General features: G+C 43.8%; 1 protein-coding gene across 2 annotated transcripts in view; it reads right to left on the reverse strand.

The window, feature by feature from the left end:
* Positions 1-15,197, reverse strand: part of LOC120921142 (cytosolic phospholipase A2 delta-like) — a 90,004-nt gene that overhangs the window by 15,138 nt on the left and 59,669 nt on the right. For both annotated transcript variants that reach the window (XM_040333827.1, XM_040333826.1), the window contains 7 exons: positions 15,053-15,188; positions 13,840-13,976; positions 11,242-11,464; positions 7,649-7,766; positions 4,721-4,858; positions 3,427-3,534; positions 2,794-2,991 (listed from right to left, as the gene is read on the reverse strand). In XM_040333827.1, the coding sequence (XP_040189761.1) occupies positions 2,794-2,991; positions 3,427-3,534; positions 4,721-4,858; positions 7,649-7,766; positions 11,242-11,464; positions 13,840-13,976; positions 15,053-15,188 (1,058 nt within the window). The remainder of the gene's footprint in view (positions 1-2,793; positions 2,992-3,426; positions 3,535-4,720; positions 4,859-7,648; positions 7,767-11,241; positions 11,465-13,839; positions 13,977-15,052; positions 15,189-15,197) is intronic.

Consider the following 15,197-nt stretch of genomic DNA (forward strand, 5'->3'; position numbering starts at 1 on the left):
TTGTATTTATATTGGCCGCTCTGAATGTAGCTTCTGACAGGCTGTGCAAGCAGGCCCGTATCTCCGGAACCATAAATGATAGCCGTCCCATATTTTAACTAGTTGTGGGGTAGCTCTTCCCATGCCTACCCCCAAATGTGGGTTTTCTGTGACCTCTGGTCATCGAGCTACAACCCCCCAAATTCGAACTTAAAAAAAATGTTTTTTTTTTTTTTTTTTTTTTGGGCAAATGGGCCTATCTTGAGAAAGGGGCCTGGAGCTGCAGCTCCATCAGCCCCATTGTTAATCCGGCCCTGCCACCAAGTACTAAGTCATGTTTTGCTTGGAGATCAAATATTTATTTTAATCACTGAACTGCAACTCAATATGTAACATTTGTATTGTGTTTTTTTTTCTGAATTTTTGGTTGATATTCTGTCTCTATCATTTAAAATACATCTATATATATAAAACTCAACGTGTGTATGTATGTATGTTCCAGCATCACGTCCAAACGGCTAAAGATATTAACATGAAACTTGGCACACATGTTACTTATATGTCAGCAACAAACATAGGATAGGTGGTTGAACCCTTACCCACCCCCATTTGTCATGGTCGGGGTTTTTCTTTAAAGTCCCATTCAACTCTATGGGAAATACATGTTACTTCATAACTTCCAAACGGCTGTACATATTTCGATAACACTTGGTCACATGTTACTTATATGTCCACTTAAACTATAGGATAGTTAATTTATCCCTTAACTACCCCCATTTGTGAGGGTCAGGGTTTTTGTTTAAAGTCCCATGCAAATCAATGGGAAATGTATGTTCCCACATAACTTCTGTACGCCTGGAGATATTTCAATAATACCTGGTACACATATTACTTATATGCCAAATAAAAATATATGACAGTTAAATTAACCCTTACCTACACCCTTATATAAAAGATGGGTATATTTATATTACTATGATTTTCCTCCCCAAAAGGTTAAGATAGGAAGACCGGGCAATGCCGGGTATTCAGCTAGTCTATGATAAAAGTTATAGACCCTCCATTTCTTTGTAAGTGGGCAAATTTACCAAATCAGCAGGGGATCAAATAATTATTTTCCCCACTGTAGCTGCTGTGTCCAAGTTTTAAACTGGTGAGTGTGGTCCTGACTTCAGTCACAAGTGGTGGTGATCTCTCCTTGGATGGTGGAAAGTGGGAACTTTTAAAGGATTTGTACTATCTGTTTCTAATTGCTGCTTATTACCATAATTTCTATATTCTGCATTTCTATTTTATTTAGCATTTTTGGGGTTTTGTATAATTACCTATTACTAGCTGCCTTATACCATTATATCTAGCACTGACTATTCCATATATACATAGACGAGGTCTGAAAATGCCACAACTGAGTCAGACCTATAGCTCTGTAACCAACAAAGCTCAGGCTTCCTGCTGATTGGAGTGTTCTGACTGATTCAATAGAAGGCATTTCAGACCTCTGCAATAGGACCACACCACTTATAAAAGCAGAAGGGGTCCCACTCTGCAGCTGATAGCAGGGGACATGCGTTTCGGCTAGGGCTGTGGTTGATTTTAAAAGATGGCAAAATGCATGACTTTGCACACCTTTTGCTTTCAACTATCTGGAATGTATTTAGCTAATTTAACCTAAAAGGCTCTGATAGGCTTCCCGATTACAACCTTTTGGCTCTAATCGGTTTCCAAATAGTTAACCAGAGGACGCACATGCTGTGCGTTCCCTGATTAACACTGACACGCGTCTCAGCCAATCAGATTCACGGGTCTGGAGCAATCTGGCAGCAATTGATGGGCACAGTGGCAACAATTGATGGGCACAGTGGCGACAATTGATGGCACAGTGGCTGCGTTTGATGGCATGGCACAGTGGCTGCGTTTGATGGCACAGTGGCGACAATTGATGGCACAGTGGCAAAAATTGATGGCACAGTGGCGACAATTGATGGCACAGTGGTGACAATTGATGGCACAGTGGTGACAATTGATGGCACAGTGGCAACAATTGACGGCATGGCACAGTGGCGACAATTGATGGCATGGCACAGTGGCGACAATAAATGGGCACAGTGGCGACAATTGATGGACACAGTGGCTGTGTTTGATGGCACAGTGGCGACAATTGATGGGCACAGTGGCGACAATGGATGGGCACAGTGGCTGCGTTTGATGGGCACAGTGGCGGCAATTGATGGGCACAGTGGCTGCGTTTGATGGGCACAGTGGCGACAATTGATGGCACAGTGGCGACAATTGATGGCACAGTGGCGACAATTGATGGCACAGTGGCGACAATTGATGGCACAGTGGCGACAATTGATGGCATGGCACAGTGGCGACAATTGATGGTATGGCACAGTAGCCACAATAAATGGGCACAGTGAGGACAATTGATGGGCACAGTGGCTGCGTTTGATGACACAGTGGCTGCGTTTGATGGCACAGTGGCGACAATTGATGGGCACAGTGGCGACAATTGATGGGCACAGTGACTGGCTGCGTTTGATGGGCACAGTGGTGGCAATTGATGGGCACAGTAGCTGTGTTTGATGGGCACAGTGAGGCTGCAATTTATGTTTTTTCATTTGTTTGTGCCCCCCCCAAAAAAAATTTGAGCACCAGCCGCCACTGTTCAAATCATTTAAATATAAAAAGGTGCTCAAATACATTATAAAGACAAATTACAGCAGGGAAAATAACAAGTCACTGCAGGCATAAGACAAACTTACAATCAACGGTCCATAATTGCATAAACTTTGTACATTACATTGGACTTACCATCAAATGTACAGAAGTCATTCTCTGTAACGTAATTTGAATGCATCTGTAATCCTCGTAGGAAATTATGAAGTTCTCCATCAAGAGGGCGGTTAGTAAGAACCCCTCGCACTCTTTGGCTGAACTCCCCTGCTGGTTGCGTAAGACGTGTGTCCAGGCAGGCCGAGGCTTTTTTCCTCTCTAAGGCTTCTTCTTCACCTGTGCAACACATAAACCAAACTGTGACTACTACACGCTCTCTTTTTCAGCCAATAGATTTCAGATTTAAGTTTAAAGGAGCAGTGTAGAGAAGAATCACTCTGCCAGGGAAACCATAGGCAGTGGGTGGCTGCTGCCAGATCTATCATATGGGCAGCGCATCGGCTTGTCTGCCTGCACCCAAAAAAAAAAAAAAAGTCCCTCCCAGAAAATGTAACTACCCTCTGATTAGCAAGTAGAGCAGGGAATGGTTTAGAAAAAAAAAAGTTTTATTTATTTAAGCAAAAATAACTTTAAATTTGCCCGGGGACCCCTGCCGGACAGGGCCCGGAACAACAGGGCTGGTTGTACTGCCCTATCAGCGGCCCTGGGCCTTATAACTGATCCCTAAAACCTATTTTACATTGAATAAATAGAAGAAAAGAGAAGACATACCTAAGTCAAGCACGTTGTCTCTGGTGAACCTGTGCCAAAAGTTTTCTGAGCTTACAGCCGCATACCAGGCATCCAGCAGATTAACAGAGAAGATATTACTCCACATCCCTGTCAAAATAAAGCATGCATTATAATACATGGCCTAGAAACGTGTTTTTTGCAATATTGTACTAGTGTATTGTATTGTGTTATTCTGTCATCAAAAAGAACATTACATTGTTATGTATTATTATTGATATCTGATAATGTTCCAGTGACCATTTAATAGTATAATAAGTTAACTGGTGAATATGGGACAGAATAATGTAATAAATGTATATCCCTGCCTGGACAAAAATGTACATATAGGTGATCCCCGGGTTACAAACAACACAGGGACTGTAGGCTTGTTCTTAAGTTGAATCTGTTTGTAAGTCGGAACGGGTACATTTTTTAAGTGTAGCTCCAATCAAAAAAACAATTTTTAAGCTTTTTGGAAAACATAGGTAAGGGTTATTACCCCGGTAACATTTGTTTTGCTGTCTGTGCCCCTGTTCAGAAGATTTCACCTCACTTTCTGTCCCAATGACAATTGGATTTTGAAAATTTGGGGTTAATTAGGGAAACAAGAATTGGTGATAAAGCATCAGTGGAGACACCTTTTTCCCATACTAACTCTTAGGCCTTGTACACACGGCCAGACATGTCCGATGAAAACCGTCCGCGGACCGTTTTCATCGGACATGTCTGCTGGGAGGTTTTGGTCTGATGTGTGTACACACCATCAGACCAAAATCCTCGCAGACAGAGAACGCGGTGACGTATACGACACCGACGTTCTCTGACACGGAAGGTCAATGCTTCCACGCATGCGTCGAATCAATTCGACGCATGCGCGGGATTTCGGGCCGCTGGTTATACGTCATAACCAGCGGACATGTCCGATGAGTCATACTGACCATCGGACATGTCCGACGGACATGGTTCCAGCAGACAAGTTTCATAGCATGCTAAGAAACTTTTGTCCACTGGAAACCTGTCCGCTAGCCCAGGAATCTGGTCCGGTAGGCCCTACACACGGTCGGACATGTCCGCGGAAACTGGTCCGCGGACCAGTTTCAGCAGACATGTTCGGTCGTGTGTACGAGGCCTTATAGGAGAGAATTTCCCTTCCTAGGGGGATATTTCCTCTGACTTTCTGTTGTCTCCCCCTGTTTGTAAGTAGGAGCCGCTTGTAAGTCGGATGTTTGTAAGTAGGGGACTTCCTGTACAGGAATTCTAATTAAGACAGCTCCACAAGACGCATATCACTCACCCAGAAGGAAGCAGATTCTGGACTCTGGAAGGACTTTTGTTTTTCTACCCATAAAGAATTCACTGCCAAAGTCTTCGGAACGTATGAAGGCTCCATATTTCAGCAGTCCGACTTCATAAGGGGAGAATTCACACCATTCTAAAAGGGACACACCACAGATCTGTCATACAGTGCTGGATACTTTTCACTTTAAATAAATAAATATTGTATTTTTTTAGCACTAACATAAAGTAACAGATGACTACAAGGAATAAAATATCTGTTCCACTTACTTTCAGAGGGTTTGTTCCACAGGCAGCTTGCAGTAATAATACACTTGATTAGCCATGGAATAGTATTACAGGATTACATCTCTAGCACAGGTTTGAAATAAAAGCTTGTTGAATTTTGCATTCAACGCTTCCCTTAGCCTTTGTAACCATACCTTCCCCGCTTTGACCATGTCATTATCATCATACTGTGAATCTTTCACGTTGTCCTTTAAGAGTTTCTAACCATTTTCCACTCTAGCCAAAACAAAAACAAAAATCTAGCTAAAGTTTTTTTAGCTAAATGGATGAAGTATCAAAAGATCTGAAATACTCTGATGTACTTTTAATTATACTCTAAGTATCACAAAAGAAACTTTAGAAACAGTTCTTAATGTTTTTGTAGCACCCTGGTGTTTAGGCAGGGTTGCTAATAAGTTAATTTTGCCAGGTGGTAATTTTCCTGGCTAATTGTTAGAAGATCAATTAATTGCCCTCTAATTTTGGAATTGCTGCACCTTTTCTCTTCTGTCACTAGGTGGCACTATGGCTGGTGACATTAGAATGACAAGGGACTTCGCAAGGTCAGAGTATGAATGGATGGGGTGTCACAGCCAATAGGCAAAGGTTTCTTTAAGCCCCTTTGCCTGCTGGGAGGAGTCATGTGATCAGGGTTCTGTGCCACCTGGATGGCTGTCTGGGTGCATACGTGTTATGTCGCCCCGGGCTGCTAGGCCTGAAGCCTGAGACCTATCCTGGGGACACCTGGCTGCCGAGTTGAGAAGGTTCAGCTGGACGGGAGAACCAGTTGTGGTCGGAGGTAGAAGGGACGCTATCACCACTAAGGCCTCGTACACACCAGCGGATCTGTCCGATGAAAACGGTCCGCGGACCGTTTCCATCGGACATGTCCGCTGGGATCATTTGGTCTGATGGCTGTACACACCATCAGACCAAATTCCCCGCGGACAGGATACGCTGTGACGTGGCCACGCCGTGGCCGCGACGATGGCGCGGCGACGTGCGCGACCCTGGAAGGTGAATGCTTCCACGCATGCGTCGAATCACTTCGACACATGCGAGGGCTTTCGGCCGAGCGGACATGTCCGGTGAGTCATACAGACGACCGAACATGTCCGACGGACAGGCTTCCAGCGGACATGTTTCTTAGCATGCTAAGAAACATTTGTCCACTGGAAACCTGTCCGCTCGGCTGGGAATCCGGTCCGGTCCGCCGTACACACGACCGAACATGTCTGCTGAAACTGGTCCGCGGACCAGTTTCAGCAGACATGTTCGGTCGTGTGTACGAGGCCTGAGGGACCATTCATCTTACTACCAGAGACTACAGTGAGTAAGCTTGAGCAAGTACCAGAGCAGTCTTCTCAACAACTGGGGACGGTAAAGAAGTGGGAAAGCTTCAGCAAGTGTCAAGTGAGGGACCCAGCAGGATAGCGGGGGTGACGCTAGAGGAGTATACAGCTGGATAGCTGTGGAAGAGCTCAGGGGGGTCCAGTGACGACTGGGAGCTTAGTGAGTTCTATGTGTTACCAAGAGTTACATACAACTACCTTCTATTGACTGTTGCAAGATTAGTTGCCATAGGAGACAGCGGTCCTATCTATACAGAAGTGTTATACAGCTGGAGACCTTACACTGTACAGCTGTCTACCTATAGAAGTATCAGAGTCTGTCAATTAGCATTGCATCTACTCAAGGTTGTCCTGGCCCTAACCCTCTCTCCCACAGTTCTGTTAAGAGACAAAAAATCTCTTGTTCGCATTCAAAAAGTGACTGGCACCCAGCATTTCTTCTAGCATCACACCCACCATACCGGCTGGTAACCTACTTTACAAAGAAATATGTCAGATCTCCCTGACTCTGGAGGTCCCCATTAGGCCAGGGGGCCTTAATGCATTTTAGTTATCTAAAAATAGCTAATGATATCTGCCTAATAATTGTCTAACCACTCCTTTTTTAGAAATCATTTACAACACAGGTGTCAAACACAAGGCCCACGGGCCGAACCCGGCCCTCCAGGCCATTTCATGTGGCCATTGCACCTGTCCTGCAGCTGCAGGAGAGCTCCAGCCTTCCTCTGGTCCTCCTCCAGACCCTTACTTTCTGCTTTCAAGCAATACATCCAGCTTCGTCCCAGCAGCAGCATAAGGTAAGGGGGGTGCACTGTGTAAAAGAGAGTGGGGGACTCAACATCTGATGGTGGGGTGGCTCTTGACATCTAATGTAAGGGGAGAGGATACGCTGAACATCTAATCTTACAGATACAACCGGCCCTTTTGAGGGCAATCATAATGCTTATGCGGCCGACGGTGAAATTGAGTTTGACACCTCTGATTTACAATGTTCAGAAGCATGCCTCAGTCATGATACAGATCACCACCCGCAATAGTAGTCGCAACTCACCCAGTCTGCAGGCTACTGATGGTTGAGAATGAGAACTATCACCCAGGCTGGAGGAGACAATTTGCTACCACTACAGCTGGTGATGTATACCATGAGCAGGGGGCATTGGTGGCATCCGTAAGCACTAGATCTTGTAATAGTGTCCTACTGCAATTCCCTGAATAAAATAGCCCTTTCTTTTTGCGATTTTTTTGCTCGTACCAACTGACCAAGGCAACCATATTAATATAAGTGATATGATGTATCTCGTTCCTACCTTTAAAATCCAATGTGGAGTTCTCATGCGGTTTGACGTTCATGGACAGATATAAAGGGAGGGGGTTCTGTCCATTACACAGAGCTTTCCTCTGATCTGTCAGCTTACTTTCATTCACCTGTTTGCAGAAGAATACATACTTTAATAAAGGATGTAAATATATGTATTTGTTCATTTATTATGATTAAAAAAGCTTTTGTAAAAGACAGTAAAATATTCACTGGTCATGTGGTATAGTGTTACTAAACCCACTACCCTGCATTCACTATATTTGGTCTCTCACAGTACACAGAACATGGAAATGTAATTATTTTAGTAAATATAAACTGCTAAATACGTTTTCTCATCAGGAGTAAATTACAGTCTTGTGACTCCTATGAGTGTCTGGTTAAAGCAGGTAGAAATAGTTTTCATTCTACTTTGACTGTCCTATTATGCTGCAGGACCTCTGACCCTCTGTCTGGACAGTGCTGATCGGCCCTGTGCCAATCACATACATCCTCCCAAGAAAAAAAAAAAACTCTAGCAATACACACCAAACTGAGCATGTGCAGAGTGCTCTCAATGCTCTGTTTTATCGGGTGTTGCTAGTTTTTTCTGCATTTTTTACATGTTTTTTTCTGCAGGTTCCGCACCACATCAGAATCGCAGGCAGTTTCCACTGTGCTCTGCGAACCACTACATGTGTCAATATAAAGTTAATGACACTCAAAAATCCGTTCACATGAACACAGTGCGAGCTGTGAAATCGAATCCAATTCCAGTGTGGACCAAAAAAAGGGTCCTGTACCATTTTGGACTGAATGCGATGCAAATTCAGTTGCATACAGACATCGCATGTGATCTGCACAGCAATGAGGTGCGAATCACAATGTCTGTGTTCGCACCGGTGTGAACCGGGCCTTAATCTGCCCAACAACAAATTGCCCAAATAAAATAAATAAGAAAGAAGTAAAAACGCATGTCCAAAAACACGTATCTGAAAATTTGTGTCCAAAAACACGGAAAGCACTGAAGAAATGCTCAAACGCAACATGCATAGGTGTGAATCTTTACATACTGCATATACAGACTGATTTTACTGTTGTGGGTTTAGTAACGCTTTAAAGCAGAGGTCCGCCTAAAAAATAAATATTAAAAACCAGCAGCTACAAATACTGCAGCTGCTGACTTTTAATAAATGGACACTAACCTGTCGAGGACGTCCGTGATGTTGGCAGAAGAAGCCGATCAGTCGCTCGGCTCTCGGCTGCTGCCGCCGCCATCCTCAGTTAGGGAATCAGGAAGTGAAGCCTTGCGGCTTCACTTCCTGGTTCACTACTGCGTATGCGCGAGTCACGCTGCACGTCCTCACTGGTTCCCGCTGTCTTCTGGGACCTGTGTGTCTCCCTGAAGACAGCGAGGGAGGACAGTGTAGGCGCAGGAAGTGGCGTAGGTCACCTCGATCACTGAGGTGATCTGTGCCAAGAAGTGGGAGCAAATACCTGTATTATACAGGTATCTGCAAACTCCTCCCCCCTGAAAGGGGCCAAATGTGACATTGGAGGTGGTGGAGGGTTCCAAAAAGTGGAAGTTCCATTTCTGGGTGGAACTCGACTTTAAGTGCAGTATTTCACATTTCACACAAATAGATGTCAGCTAACTGACATTGGAAAAGTAAAAATGAATTCTGGCTTAAACATGTTACCGCACATTGCTTTTGTTCCTAAAAAATGCTAAATGTACAGGAAATAAAATAAATTCACTCTTACAGTATTGTCAAATGTATTGCCAAAAACGTGGCTGTTCTTTATAAAGTGATAGGTGTCCCAGAGGCCGCACATCAAGTCAAAGCCTGCTGTGTGTGATAGTGAATGGCAGTCTCAATCTGGACCCCTGCCAGGCCACACCCCCAACGCATTTCACTGTGCCCACTAAAGCTTAATCATGACGAGGGTCCAGGCTGAGACTTCCATTCACTATCACACAGCAGGTTTTGACTTGATGTGTGGCTCCCGGGACACCTATCACTTTCTACCATTGCCTAGAGAGCATAGATGACCTCCCTTCCTACCAGCACTCACGACAGGGGCACATTTCCATATGGCCTGAGCAGCCCACGCACACATCTTGGTTCACTGCTCTCTATTAGCTAGATTCAGAGACAGTTACGCTGGCATATCAGTAGATACGCCGTCGTAACTCTGAATCTACGCCTTCGTAAATTTAAGAGTATTCTGGAAACCAGATACGCTTAAATTAGGCTAAGATACGAGCGGCGTATCTTAGGGTGCATATTTACGCTGGCCGCTAGGTGGTGCTTCCGTTGAGTTCGGCGTAGAATATGCAAATGACTAGATACGCCAATTCAGAAACGTACGTGCGCCCGGCGCATTTTTTTACGTTTTTTACGTAAGGCTTTTTCCGGCATAAAGTTAGTTGAACAAATAGCTGGCCTAGCCAATGTTAAGTATGGCCGTCGTTCCCACGTCGAAATTTGAAAATTTTACGTTGTTTGCGTAAGTCGTCCGTGAATAGGGCTGGACATAATTTACGTTCACGTCGAAACCAATACGTCCTTGCGGCATACTTTGGAGCAATGCACACTGGGATATGTCCACGGACGGCGCATGCGCCGTTTGTTAAAAATGTCAATCACGTCGGGTCACCAGTCATTAACATAAAACACGCCCCCCTGTTCCACATTTGAATTAGGCACGCTTAGGCCGGCCCATTTACGCTACGCCGCCGTAACTTAGGAGGCAAGTGCTTTGTGAATACAGCACTTGCCTCTCTGACTTACAGCGGGGTAGCGTAAATACGATACGCTACGCCGACTCACTAATACGCCGCCGTACCTGAATCTAGCCCTATAAGTACCTTCTTGTTACATTCAGGGTAAAGTGGTAGTATGCCTTGATAGTTCACCCCAATAAAGATACACTCACCGACCTACTCTCCCTCTCCACCTCCCCGCTGCAGGAGTCCACTGTGGGTAAGCTCCGGTGTCAGAAGATGTCCTAGCATTCCTGGGTGGATCACTGCGCCCCCATCTGACCATGGTAAGGCCAGGCGACTGGCCGCTTAGGCCCAAGCACACCCATCACATGGACGAGTTTACATACTCCCCATACCTAGAAATCCTACTCTAATAGAGCGAGTGAGCGAGGGCTCCAACAAAAAGGTGGCGAAGGAACAAGGGGAATGAAAGCGTCTCTTTAAGTAAAATAATTGATATGCCATTCTTTCCAACACAAAAAACAAAGAGTTTCATTTTTATTTTAGACAAAGCCATGCAAATCCTTCCGTTATGCCCATTGGGTGGTTGTGCATCGGCATCCTGATCTACTGTTGTATAATTAAAAAAGCCCAATCTTACAAGGTCATGTATTGCAATGTGCACACAGCTCTTTTATGCTTACTAGCCCTCATCAGTAGAACATATGGAACACATATATTCACATCATATGGGATGGAATTTGCACATTATCATACAGTAGAAAGAGTTCTCATTAGCTCAATATCTTACAGTAGTAACATATTTAAATATTAAATATCAGTATGTGATTTATCATCCGTCACTCACAACACCTCTTCATAAATGATTCGCTCACCTTATCATACATCATGGACTCAATGGCCAAGCCCCATAAATCTGAGAAAGATGTCTTATAGCCCATCTCTTCCCTCTTGCTCAGTTCGGATTTGTAGAAAGCTAGGCTATCAAAGGAAAAGGCAGACATCTTGCTCTTGGTCACATTCCTGCGAACATCTTCTAATGTTTTGGTTAGATCTTTCTGTGACCAGTTGGCATCTGCATATAATTTACTCAGTGTCCTGTGTAAACATAAACACACCATCAGAAAATGATTTACAATTTGTATCTAAAAGCAATTGGAAGCTGTTATAGCTTCAAAAAAAAGTTATTCTGCAAAATGGGCTCCTTCTGTTTCTGTTGCCCCCCTAAATTTCCAAATGGTTACACTACTTGAATTAGTATATACTGTATATGGTGGGTACAGTGAGGTGTTTGTGATCAGCTACAGACAGAAAGCAGGTAGGAATCAACGACAGGCTGACACTGTGCACGGCTGTTTGCATGTAATCACACAAGTAGAGATTACATGCGGTAAGGGAAAAATGGGCAGCCCTGGACACAATCTGCGGCCAGGACTGCTCATCTGTCCCTCACTGCAGGTAATTGCTTCATGTGTGATCACAGCTGGGGAGTCTGCAGAGCCACAGTTGCCCAGATAGCAAGCAATTGAACTGCAAGCTTGAAAATTGCTTGCTGAGCTATTGCTAGACTTTCCAGGCTTCACAAGTTTGTTGGAAAATTTACAGAAAGTCCACATTGCATAACTCCAGATCAAACATTCTGCAAGTTCTGGTTCAGTTATGTTGTGCAATAGTCACCCCACCAAAGGGGTTACTGTGGCTGAATTTTCATGCTATACAATAGACTTGCAGAGCTCTTGATGTAGACTCGCCACTGTAACTTTGCTGGGAAAAGGAGTCACCGCTCCAGGTGGATCTTTAGCAGACAAATCAAGGAACCTCCCAGGAATCCAAGGTGCTGGCAATGCACTAGGCAAACATCGAAAAGTGGAAATAGATGGACAACCGCACTCCAAAGGAACTTGAAGAAGTAGTCTTTTTAATAAAAACTGGACATGCAAATCTAAATATACAGTCACATAAGGGGACAGCCGACGCGTTTCGCACACAGTTAGTGCTTAGTCAAGGGGTTACTGTGGCTGAATTTTCATGCTATACAATAGACTTGCAGAGCTCTTGCTGTAGACTCGCCACTGTAACTTTGCTCTTGCTAGAGACTTGCCATACAAATCTGCTACAAATTGGAAGTGTCAACTAAAACTTGTGCTTCAAGTGCTCTGCAAGTATACAACTGTGCAGTAAGTTAACAGACTAATGTCACATACACATGGTCGGAATGTGAGCTTTTGGTCGGATATTCCGACCGTGTGTATGCTCCATTGGACATTCGCTGTCGGAATTTCCAAAAACAAATGTTTGAGAGCTGGTTCTCAATTTTTCCGACAACAAAAGTTCTTGCCGGAAATTCCAATCATCTGTATGCCGCTACGATGCACAAAAATCCTACGCCTGCTCGGAATCAATTTGACGCATGCTCGGAATCATTGAATCATTGAACTTCATTTTTTTTGGCTCGTCGTAGTGTTGTACGTGACCGTGTTCTTGGCGCTCAAAATTTCCGATAACATTTGTGTGACCGTGTGTATGTAAGACAAGTTTGAGCCAACATTCCGTCGGAGTGTCCGATCATGTGTACGCGGTATTACAGGAGAAATTCTGCAACTGTCCTGGTGACTACTGTTTAAGTAGGACCTTACCCTCTGCACACAAGAGCCCCTAAATCACAGGGATTCAACAGACAGGAGACCCTGCATTACAGGGATTCTACACATAGAAGCACCCCCTAAGTCACAGGTATTCAACACATAGGAGCTCCCCAAGTCACAGGGATTCTACAGACAGGAGCCCCCAAGTCACAGGGATTCTACACACAGAAACCACTCATGTCACAGGGATTCTACACAAAGGAGCTACCCAAGTCACAGACATTCTACAGAAAGGAGTCACAATCACCCAAGTCACAGGAATGCTATACATAGAGGCAATTCAGTTCGCATGTGCCGCGCTATATAAGTTTTTCATTCATTCATTCATTCATATAAGCCCCCAATTAAAAGAGATTCTACATGTAGGAACACCCCAAGTCACAGGGATTCTACACAAAGGAGCCCCCAAGTCACAGGGATTCTACACATAGGAGCCCCCAAGTCACAGGGACTCTACAGAAAGGAGCCACTCAAATAACAGGGATTCTACACATATTAGCCCCCAAGTTACAGGGATTCTACAGGTAGGAGCACCCCAAGTCACATGGATTCTACACATAGGAGCTTCCCAAGTCACAGGGATTCTAAAGAAAGGAGCCACCAAGTCTCAGCGATTCTACACATAGGAGACCACAAGTTACAGGAATTCTACACATAGGACCCCCCAAGTCTCAGAGATTCTACACATAGGAGCCCCCAAGTTACAGGAATTCTACACATAGGAGCCCCCAAGTTACAGGAATTCTACACATAGGAGCCCTCAAGTCACAGGGATTCTGCACACAGGAGCCCCCCAAGTCACAGGTATTCTACACGCAGAAGCCTTACCATGTGGATCCAGACGTTCCAGTGATGTAGGACACACAGTCCAAGAGATTCAGTTTCTTTAGTGCTATCAGGGAGCCAAGAAGTGAAATCATTGCTCTCACACCTCCACCTGTTGCTGCAATACCAATCACAGGAACCTGTTCAAATGAACAAACACCATCAGGACTGGAATTCATAAAAAACATGTGACCTTGCATAAAATAATAATATATGGCAAAGCAAAGGGACACATTCTTAAAGCAGAACTTCTACAAAAAATATCAAGATAAAAATGAATAGCCTGTTAAAAGATAAAATACCAAAACCAGATTTTGCTTAAATTTTTTTATGAAGGAGTCTGAAGCTCTGCTTGAATCTTTTTTTTTTTTATAGCAAATTGCCTGAGCGACACCAAATAGCAAAATTAGAGCCTAATTAATTTATTATTTCACTGGAATATTTCCTCTCATCTCTAGAAGTGAACTCTCACCAATGAGGCCATGGTCAGCAATAAAATGAAAAGAAAAATCAGAACAGAAGGATGAGTAATTTCAGTATGGAGTTACTTTCCAGCACTTCAGACCCGAAGTCCAGAGTGCTGAAAAAGCTCTTCTATGATGTCACACCATCCTCCCACTTTCTGTAATTTGTGTGAATGGCTTTGATTTGGGCAATTTGTGTAATTTAAACCTAATAGCAGATCACACCATTTCAATTTGGTATAAATCCAACATAAGTAAAATGAGAACCCCATGTGAGGTCACCGATCTATGCCTATAATGATGTATATATGCTGGGATCACATGAGGGAACCTCCTACCAAAAAAATGTTTCTACAAGTAAGAAAAGTAGCCCTTATTGAGCTAATTAAATAAATAACTTTGAAATTGCAGTCAGTCAATTGATGACTTGCCATAGAAAAATCACCCTTAGGCCTGGTTCACACCTATGCACTACAGTACATTTAACATGGTTTCCTATAGGTCACATTCACATCTGTGCATTTTATGGAAAGGGCCAGTGACTTGTTTCTGGTTTTTGGTTTTGAAGACTTCAATGGATAAAAATGTGTATTGAAAAACACAAAATGCATCTGCAAACTGCAATCTGCGTAGGTGTGAATCTGGCCTCAAACATGATTCCAAATCATAAAGCTACCTATACCAATGGTGTTGCCCATTACTAAGCAGGTGCTGTCTGGTATGTTAGATCATTTTTTTATGGATCTGCCTACCTCATGCTCTTGCAGGTCTCGATCAAGATTCAAAACTTTCTTTAATGCGTCAGCAACAAGCTTTTTCCTCTTCGAGCGGAAAATAATTTCCTCTTCACAGATCCCAAACCCCAGACGGATGTTCATCTTATCTGTGCTAGAAAGG

Source organism: Rana temporaria, chromosome 13, assembly GCF_905171775.1.
Source record: "Rana temporaria chromosome 13, aRanTem1.1, whole genome shotgun sequence".
Classification (NCBI taxonomy): Eukaryota; Metazoa; Chordata; class Amphibia; order Anura; family Ranidae; genus Rana; species Rana temporaria.